At 41.5% G+C, this 10,469-nt stretch overlaps 2 protein-coding genes across 2 annotated transcripts; one reads left to right on the plus strand and one right to left on the minus strand.

The window, feature by feature from the left end:
* Positions 1–138: 138 nt before the first annotated feature.
* LOC127782143 (protein CNGC15b-like) lies at positions 139–5,211 on the minus strand. The gene is made up of 7 exons (XM_052309216.1): positions 4,912–5,211; positions 2,973–3,462; positions 2,672–2,875; positions 1,616–1,929; positions 1,302–1,413; positions 986–1,222; positions 139–825 (listed from the first exon to the last, which is right to left on the minus strand). Exons 1-7 carry the CDS (start codon positions 4,914–4,916, stop codon positions 139–141), a joined length of 2,049 nt encoding a protein of 682 aa, XP_052165176.1. The 5' UTR covers positions 4,917–5,211.
* A 2,624-nt stretch (positions 5,212–7,835) lies between these two features.
* LOC127782114 (uncharacterized) lies at positions 7,836–10,068 on the plus strand. Its single transcript, XM_052309189.1, has 4 exons — positions 7,836–7,931; positions 8,196–9,249; positions 9,343–9,460; positions 9,986–10,068. Exons 1-4 carry the CDS (start codon positions 7,836–7,838, stop codon positions 9,990–9,992), a joined length of 1,275 nt encoding a protein of 424 aa, XP_052165149.1. The 3' UTR covers positions 9,993–10,068.
* Positions 10,069–10,469: the final 401 nt, after the last annotated feature.

A 10,469-nucleotide genomic window follows, 5' to 3' on the forward strand; every position in this document is an offset into this window, starting at 1 on the left:
TGAGATAACTAAGTGAACAATTATTGGTGAATGAGAGTAAACATCCAGGAGCTATAATTATCACACAGAAACGATCACCACTTGTCTAATTAGTAGGTTACTATTTACATAATTTGATTATATTGGATGCAGTTTGTGTTACTCCGGATGATGATCTGCAGAGAAATCAGGTTCTTCAGGTCGCTCCTTCTGTGCTTTTTTGAATATTGATGCTATTTTTGAGACAGTAACTGTTTCTCTGTGTGATACAGTGCTGGAAGAACCATTAACATCCTCACTTCTCATCTCATTGAAGTCATTGACCAACGAGAAGAATGACTTCCACCTGTTGCTTAGACCTACTTCTGCCATTTTTTGTCGATTCCGGCGCCTTCGCCATGCTGATTGGATAAAGTGAGCGGCCCATGTTCTCCACTGGTATGAGTGTAACCTGAATGTGTGCTGCAGGTGCTTGGAATGCATCATCCTGAATGTGCTGGCTACGCACTTAATGTCATCGGCTTGGAGGGAGAATGCTTCCAATTCGGTAATTGTTTCAACAGTTCTTGTTGATGATGGATAGCTGTCTCTAGAGCTAGGAAGCAATGCCCATGTAAGCAACTCCTCACCACAAAAATCGCCTGGTTTTAGGATGATGGAGTTGAAGAAGCCAGTTCTGCCACCATCTGTTGTGGAGCTCTCTAGCTTGCCACGAATAATGAAGAGCATCACCTTGACAGGGTCTCCCTCACGGGTTATGTAGGTGCCTTCAGTGCGAAGGAAGTAGGTCATGCGTTCACAGATGGCATCGAGTAGTTGATGATCCATTGCAGAAAAAAATGGCACCTGAAATTTCAATTGAAGGGAGCATACTTTAGCTCGTCATTATTTTAGACTGTCTATCATTAGTTTTTGTTCCTTTTTCTCCTTAAACATGAATAGTAAGGATGAGTACATGTGATGCTTGTGATTGCAGAAGATATTTGAAGGAACAGGACTCACGTACACGTTCGACAAGATCAAGGCACAGGTACCGTTTTATATCTCGATGAAGATCTGCTGGTAGTTGTCTCAAGATTGAATCCTCTTCAACTCCCTGCGTAGCAATCCACTTGTATTTGAAGAATTGACTGATGCGGTATCGCAACTCATCAGGTATTTGATGATCTTTCATCCAATCCTCCATTTCTGTTTGCCACATTCTCCAATCTTCAGTATTTTTAGAAAGAGATCTCATGTGTATCTGTGAAGCATTTCTTTTCTTATTTGGTGTACTACATAAGTATAAACCGTTACTGAAAGTGTTTTACAAGACAAATTACCTGCATGTTGCCTATTAGTTGTGCAAACAAACCAATGCTGAGAAGGGTTAACCCTATTGCAAATAGGTTTTCACCAATGAAGGAACTAGTCACCAAAGGATTGCCATACGTGCTGACACCAAAAATATATACAAAATAACATTTCAGTAATCTGAACCATGATAAGTCTGCTACAAATATTGCAAGCAGCATGAAAGAATTTGTAAGAACAAGTCATTATGAGGTTAATGCTAGATAATAATTGCTTTCTGAGTGTAATGCCTTTTTGGAGCTTGAAAATTGAAAATGCATTCAGTAAGTATCGAGATACGAACGTCAACTGTTGAAGTCCCCACCACAGGGAGTAGAAATATTTCTCAGAGAATGAAGTTTTGGTTACTCCATTTTGTATTGCTTGAATGAATATGCCATAGTTGATACTGACACTGTTGCTGTTGGCGGTACAATCTGTGAACACATTTGTGCTATTTGCCCAACTTTGACTGTTACTTGATGTGGCATATTTACAGTCAAGGAAGTGTAAATCACACAGTCCTTTGTGTGCCATTCTGTCTTCAATAGAGCACTGTGTTTCCCAGCATGTCTTTTGCCGATCCACTGCAGTAAGATAGAATATTGCTCCAACCACCTGGTGGAAACATGGCATAAGTATTGGTTTAACTAGGTGATTCCCCGCGCTTTGCTGTGGGAATTACTAAGTAATTTTCAATATTATTTTTCGTTACAATTGAGCTAGGAATAAAATGAATAAAAAAAATCAAATCTCAGGGCTTATCAGTATTTATCGTGAAACGAACAAATGAAATTCGCACATTAATGTAGAACATATTGATAAGTATATATAAAATATTATAAAAAGATAGAGGGACTTGTAAAACTATTGTGGAAATTATGTGAGAGGTGATGATTGGATATGCTTGCATGTTTATTTGTAGAATTAAATATATTGTAGATGATGTTCCATGCTTGCATGAGGTTAAATATGTAATTATTGCTAGTGGATGATGATGTGGCATGATTGCATGCTAAGCCTTAGAGTTAATGGGTTATAACTTTATAGAAAGTATAGATTAGATAAGTTGCAACTTTTTTCCTATAGGATGATTTATGTTTCGCATATTTTTCCGATCGTTTATTCCATGAAGTGTCTTGACTTAAAAATGCCTAGTGAAATATTGACAACATTAATTCTAGCCAGGATGTATGGGGTTAAAGTTTATGTTTTGAAATGGGCCATGATCCCAACCAAATTGTCATTTTATCTGTTTGTAGCAATATCTGCTGCAAATATACTCAACGTTATTTATGTACTTATAAAATCATGATATGACGGTTGTTTTTGTAATCCAGGTGAAATAACCAACACTTACGTGGCTTGCCACCAAATAAAGAACGAGACTATAGATAGCTCCTTCCCACCCATTTTTCGCGATGAAACCCACCATTTCCATGATACTAAGGCTGAGAAGAATTACGATGTATAATCTGATGGCAGATTGGACCAATATTATAAGAAAGAAAGGGGCATTGATATGCTTGAAGCTGATAGATGGCATGACTATCCAAACAAGAACCTGCACATAGAAAGAAAGAATTTACCAGCATAAAAAATATCACACATTTTTCTGATTACTGCTTGCTATTTCCAACTTTCAAATGAAAGAGACATACTTGTGGAACTGGTAATGCAGCTACTAGGTCAATGAAGAAGTTTCTTCTGATGTATCTATTTGCAATCTTTTTAGGATCTGTGACAAGCTCACCCTTGCCAAGCACTTTGGAACTTGGATCAACATATGCAGTGGAGAAACTTATAGCAATATGAGCTATGAAGAATATGTCAAGAAAAGACCGTAGACAAGTGAGTATAATGGCGAGATGATGGTCCATTGTCATACACAACTGGCGGTCTCTGCCCTCAACAGTTGGCAGGAAGAAGAAAAGAGGATCAATGAAATGAGAAGCCACACATGAGACGAGGAAGACACGCTTCCATATCAGCACAGCATTGCCTCCAGGGTCTAGCATACTCTCTTCTCGGCTTATCCAGATTCTGGAAAAATCTTTTAACTTGAGCACTATCTTGCTGCTCATTGTTTTAACTGAACCTGTGGCCAAGTTATTCTGTCTGTCTCTTGCTTCGTTCTCAATAAGATTAAGCCTGCAGAGTAAAAAATCAATCAAAACTTATACGATCTAAGTACAAAGAACTTTACTTTTTTTGTTTCCTGGAGATGGTTATAGTTACAGCAATGTTGGTCAACATATGATTCTGCAATCATTGCACTTAAAGACTGGAGGTAGTTGCCATTCACTTGAGTAACAGTAAATTAATAATGGTCATTGAGTAACTCATGTGCTGCTACATTTGTAATGACCTAATTGTTTATAATCAATCTTGTCAGTACTAAAAGGTGAGTATCAACATTTTCTAGTGATCCCTGATTAATGCAGTTTTTTTTATAATTAAACGGTCTCGTGAAATGCTTTCGTTCCAAACTTGTATCAGTATATTGTCGAAGGTGTGTGGGGTTACTGTTTATTTTCCCCACTGTGAAACATTAGCTGTGATTATACCGTCCTAATTTACTAGCCCAATGCTGTTTCCATATAATTCAATGCAAAAACGATTCCTCATAGGTCGATCTGTCTCTTTTAGGCTCTTTTTTCTTACGCTAATATCCAACTGAGTCCCCTCTTAACTCTTGACAGTACTTTTCCTAATCTTACACTTGTACAAATGACAATTTCATCCTAGTCTCTTTGCTCTTGGAAATTCTTTAAATGATTATACATGAGACCTTGTATGTATATGATCTGTTCGATAATAACACAGAGATTCCTATATTCCTTAGAGGCACCACGAGGTGCTGAATACGTTAATCTGTGTAAAAAATATTACATATCCAACACTAAGAAGTGTAGTACCACCTCAAACATTCTTTAAAAGCGAGAGTATGATGCAGCAAATGAAGGTGAACTGTGTTAAATATATGAGATCCCTATTTACACCTAACTGAAGTATCAGACAGTGATAAAATTAATGATTTAAAAAGCCAACAAAACCTCATTAAAATTAATGTTCAAGGTGAAGAAAACAGAATTATCGGTAGGAAAATAACCACTTAATTAATGCTTGTAAATAACGAGCAAGTTCTCATTCTAGCAAAAATATCAATTTGAAAATAAGTCGCTAAGCGAGCAGCTGGTGCATGATTTAACACTTCAAAAACTTTACACTCATTTGCGTCAAGGCTCAATTATTCGGTTTATATAGAACACACACCATCCATCCCATAGAAGACCAACCTCTAAGTTAGGTTTGAATCCCAAAAGTTGTTTTTTACGGACAGAGGAAGTAAAAGACAAGTAAGACAAAAAAAAAAAGGAGAAAAGATGAAACCAACTAGTAACTAGACTTCAGGATGTACTTGAGGAATTCTTTTGAAAATAAAAATTGCACTCTGTTGTTGAAAGATTCAAACTCAAGAGCAAACTGAATTTATCCCCCAAAACGTCTCATAGAACTCCTGATTCAATACTAGATCAAATTTCAGCGAAATAACTCGACATCATTTGACACATCATCAAAACAATATGTTGAACTCACCTCATGTTCTTGTCAATCCTTTCTCAAGAGCTAAGCCCTCCTCATCCACAGCCACCAATCTCGTCTCTGTGCCTTTTATCTTGCACATAAAACCGAATTTCCTAGAGAACACACTCAAGAAAAATTCAACATAACCTTAGCATCCCACATATCATCACTCACTCTCTAGCACGCACACAAAAAAGAGACACGGGATCGACTGCCATTATCTAGAAGCTTCTAGAACCTCTCCTCTCATCGTCATGGGAAAACAATGGAGACAAACTACCTAGGATGAGAAAGTAAACCACTCGTAGCTAGGAACACTGGAGAAGAGAGAGAGAGAGAGCTAGGACTTCCTCAGGTGACTGTTTATAAATATTCTGGGAGTATGGGACAGGTGCACACTATTCACCATTGCATAAAAGAAAATGTGAAGTCCATACTTCTAAAATTTATATTAGTATTATTAATCTAAGATCAGATCAGAGGAATGGGATAGTGATTTCTTGATAGAAGAAAGACTTGGAAGAAGGTAAGCATATAAAAGTATTTTTTTTGTTTGTTTTTAGAGATTAGAAAATGGGTGAGTCAGAGTGTCTTGATAAGATGGCACCCACTGATTTTGTTTCTTGAAGAATATAATGTAAAGCTTTTGCCGGGTAGATCTCAAGAGAGGGAGGGCGTTTGCATTGAAGCAAAGACTCCTTTTGGACTAGTTTTCTACTAGTACTGTTTGAAGAGCTTCAGCTTCATGTTAATTTTTAAAGCCACCAAGATGTTAAGCTCACATAAGCAAATGTGGCTAACATACCTTTTACTTGTCCTAGTTGCAACACATGCTATACATCTATCCTAACAGTAACCTAGTACCAAGTGAGACATATTCCTAACACTATATATGTGTTCAGATTTATTGTTCTAAGATATTGCCTCATCCAATACTAAATTCCTATATTAGGGAGATGGAGAGAAAGTCACTTTTTAAATTTCGGCCTTACTATACACAAAAGTGTTTGAGTTTGTCTTATTATTAGAACGGAATTATAACTAGTAGAGTTGTCAACAAAATTGCTTCCATATAATTATATACTTGTAATACTTCTAACAACGCAGAATAGAAAAAGAAAATCCTTGCCCCGACAACACATCACAATGCACTATCGCAACTTGCACTACCTTAAATTATCCTATAGATAACTAGGCATGCTTAGCTCACTAGCTTCAGTAGTTTGTCTAGCTAAGCTCTCAGCATTGTAACAATTGTTTTCGATCCCAAGAGCAAATTAAGATAAGAGTTAGTTGGTTACGGATAAAAAGGTGAACTACGGAACTACTCCAACATGAGCTAATACATAACACAGCTTGAACATTTTTACTTTCATGAAACACGCGTATCACTACGCGGTGCACATATATGAGTGTACTAGGGGTTCTAAGGAATATCGGTTAACGGTATTATTTTTTACCTCACTAAAATCATATTGAAAACGAATTCACGCGTGTGAAAATATATGTGGACACCATATTTGAACCATTGATCCACCAGCGCATAAAACTGATGCTTTCCCAGCCCGGACAATTTATTTGTTTAGGGTGAATACATATTACATTGCATGTCATATTTATTTGTTTTGGGTGAGTCCTTTAAACCAAATGACTTTGGTGAGATATGACTTGAAAGTGAGTCTATCTTATACTACACCGAAAGGGAGTTGTCCGTCCAAAACTGCATCATATACACACCGATATATATCCTCGAAAAACCAGAAAAAAAAACTAAGTAAAAAAATGTTTAAAGGGCGTGAAGGTAGTGGGTGCTGTTATGTGGAGAGCTAGCCACAGTTTTCATCCATGTCTCTTTTTAAGTACCACTAGATGACACAGTTGATTTTTAAACATATATTTGATCATTTGTCTTATTTAAAAAATTTATACAAATATATAAGATATAAATCATATTTAAAATATTTTAAGTGATAAAACAACTTATAACAAAATAAATTATAATTACATAAAATTTTTTAACAAGACAAATAATCGTATGACAAAAAAATTAACGGTATAATCTATTAAAGACGGAGTTACATAATCACAATGCGTACGTGCGTACGTCAGATGAGTTTGCTGGACACGGTTTGGCATACGTACCGTAGCTTTTAAATTGTCTACTTGTTAATTGCCTGTTTTGTTGCTGTGACAAGCGTGGTTGGATCCTGTGATTTCCACTCGATCGATCACACTCTTCGCACATTCACAGCTATATCGTTGATGAAATTTAATTTATTATCTCAATCTCCCGATTACAAATGTAAATATTGAGGAAGTGAGTACACGGATGCTCGATCGTGCATGAGGTATATATATATATGGTTCTGTAGCTGTACTTTAGACATGACACTCCTTATTGGTGTAGTTCAGGTTAATTTGATAGGGTCAATTGCATATTTATCACTGGATTGAACATGTATTATGAATGCGCCACAAGAAAAACTATAATTGCAAATTTGCCATCAAAAATAGTTTGAACCCAATATAACCGTTACTAAACTCACAGCTTAGACTAACATTGTTAGATGGTCGGTTTTCCTGAAAATTAGGACAAGTATGCCCCTGCCCAGGAAATTGTAAAACTAACCTCATTTTGGCATGAATAAAATAATATTTGAGGCAACAAGTAATAACATAGTCAATTACTATCATTTTGGCATGAAAACAGTAGCATACAAACTAACTCATAACAGATGGAGGTTCACATCATATGATTCATCCTAACATGCAAAAGACAAGTAGACAACTACAAACTAGTTCAACTAACAACGAAAAAAATAGAGAAAATGTTCTAGCAGTTCAATGAGGAGCAGATGAAAACCTACGTCTAAACGCCTACTCGACAGACAGAGCTAACAAGTCACAAGCATTTCACTATAGAACAATATCTTTCCATGGTGGTCCTGCTGCTTCTGCCCGCCGTAGCCGCCGCGCCGCAGCCCGCTGCAGTTGACGCAGCCGCCCGCCGCAGCCACGCGCTGCAGCCTGACGTAGCCCAACGGAGCCATATGTAACGCCCCGATTTTCGTTCGGGATTAAAAATTATTTAATAATCCATTTTCTAGAAATTAAATAAAAATTAAAGCAATTGAATCAAGTGAAATATTGAGGGAATTAAAAATTTCCTTTAAAAATCATTGGCCGGAAATATTTTGTAATATTCTCTGTACCCTAATATACTCTCTGAAATTTCCCGCGAATTTTTAGAGCTCAAGAAGTAATTATAACAATACAGAGTTCATTTCATCAATTAGAATAAAAAGAAAACAAATAAAATCCCCTTCCTTCCTTGGGCCATTTCCGGCCCAAGCTTTCCCCTTCTCCTTCCCCTCCGGCGGCCCGCGCGCCTCTTTCCTCTCTCGGGCCGGCCTCCCTTCTCTCTCCCTCGGCTCGCTCGGGAAGTCTATTCTGCCTCCCTCCACCGGCCTCCCCTCTCTCCTTTGGCCGACAGGTGGGACCCGCGGCCCCGCCTGTCAGGGCCATCCCCTACCTCGAGCCGGCGCCTCCAACTGCCATGGCCACCACTCCTCCACCGATTCCGCGCCACCCCGCCCACCATCTCCACCCCGCGTTCCCGCACCCATCGTGGGGCCGCATCGCTCTCCTCCTCCTCTCTCCTCCCCCACTCCCTCCGCGGGAATCGGAGCCGAACCGCCGCCACCTCCCCCACGTCGCCGCCCTCACTCCGGCCGGAAAATCCGCCCCTCTCGGCCGTGATCCCCCTCCCCCGCGCCCATAAAAAGGCACCCCGTGCTCTCCTCTCCCATTTTCCCCTTTCGCCCGAGCTCGCCGCGCCTTCGCTCGCCCTCCCCACGCGCGTCCGAGCTCCACCGTTCGCCGGCGCTCTCCAGCCGGCCACCAACGCTGCCCTACCCGTCGCTGCACCGAGCCGCCACCACCATCAGCTCCGCCGCTCCCAGCCGCACACCGGCCTCCACCTCGTTTCCCCAATTCCTCACCGAAACTCCCATTCGACAGCCACCCCGAGCCATCTTCGCCTTAGCCACTTCCTGCCATTCCTCGCCGGCGAGCTAAACCTCGCCCGGCAGCGCCGAGGTCCCCTTCGGCTCCGCCGCGTTTCTCCGCACGCCATCCACCGCTCCTCTTCCTTCAACCACCACCGAAAAACCACCCCCACTGTCAACCCGAGGCCACCGTCGTTTTGCCGCCTCCGGCCGCCTACTGCCGCCATCCCCGTCCATCGCAAGGTGCGTCACTGCCTCTACCACGTTCGCCGCGGTCCACCGCACCTCGGCCGCTACCCCTCGCCGCCAGAATCCCACGGGAGCCCGTTTTTCCCCGTTCAAGGTGAGCTTCACCGTTCCTCGCCGCCTCCGGCCGCTGTTTTCCTCGGCACCGCGCCTTCCCCGTGCCACCTAAACTCTCTATCCCCTTCCCCAGGTCCCGGAGGTCCCCGGCCGTCACTCGTCGACCGTCGGCCGCCGTTGGAGCGCCGCCATCGTCCTCACCTCAGGGAGCGCCGCCGCTATCTCGCCTCCGTCCGGTGCCGTGCCACATGGTGAGCATCCCCCTTCCTCCTCTCCTTTCTGCCGCCCTTCGCGCGCCCTCTCACGCCGCCGCTCGCCGCTGGTGGCCGTGCGCCGCCTCGCGCCGTGTCTCGGCTGGGCCGGCTCTGAGCCGTGCCTGTGCTCTAGGCGCCCTGCCCTGTGGCCGCCCGTGGACTGCCGTGGTTCGGGTCCACGGTGCCGTCCTGGCTGCGGTGGACCGACTCCACCATGCGTCCTCCCCTTGTGCCGCTGACGTACGGGGCCCGCCTGTCGGCGCCGGCCCCCTTGTTGCTGATGTCAGCGCTTTCCTATTTCCTTGAGAAATTATTTAATAATTGCGCAATAAATCGATATTAATTCTAGAAATCCATTAAAATGGCTCAAAACTTCTAAAATTAATATCTAATTCATTCGAACTTCTAATTGAGCCATTCAACTTGCAAAATTCATCTAAAATTGAGCTCTACCTGTTTGTTTACTTTTTATGTAATATTTGCTTGGTGTTTATTAGAGTTTTTCCTTGTTTTGCGTGTCAGCGTGTAGATTCCGCTGTTTCGGAAGTTCACGGTCTCAAGAAAAAGAGTTCAGAAGATTCTTGTGAAGAAGCAAGGCAAGTCACACTTTCTCCCTTGAGCATGTTGATCCCAATTTATAAATGTTTTACCGTTTGCAAATAAATATGCATGTTTTGCTAATTATATGGGATCAGGGTTTACCTATCTGCTCGCTTGTGCCATGTTTACTTGATATCTGTCCTTTGTCAACATTGGGTAATAAATCGACTAGCTCATGTTACTTATGTGACCTAGCTAGAACTATTTGCTTAGCCATACTTAATTGCCACTAGCTTAGTTGATGGGATAATTGCAGTATTAGACCATTTTAGTATCTCAATGAGCTGTGTGCTCGAGACACCCGACCATGTTGCATTGGTCGTAATTATCCAACTAAAATACGACTGAATGGTGGGTTGTGGGTGCATGGTTTTGCTAGTCGCACCCATGGCAATTAAGGACCGGT

This window comes from Oryza glaberrima, chromosome 8 (assembly GCF_000147395.1).
Source record: "Oryza glaberrima chromosome 8, OglaRS2, whole genome shotgun sequence".
NCBI classification, from domain to species: Eukaryota; Viridiplantae; Streptophyta; class Magnoliopsida; order Poales; family Poaceae; genus Oryza; species Oryza glaberrima.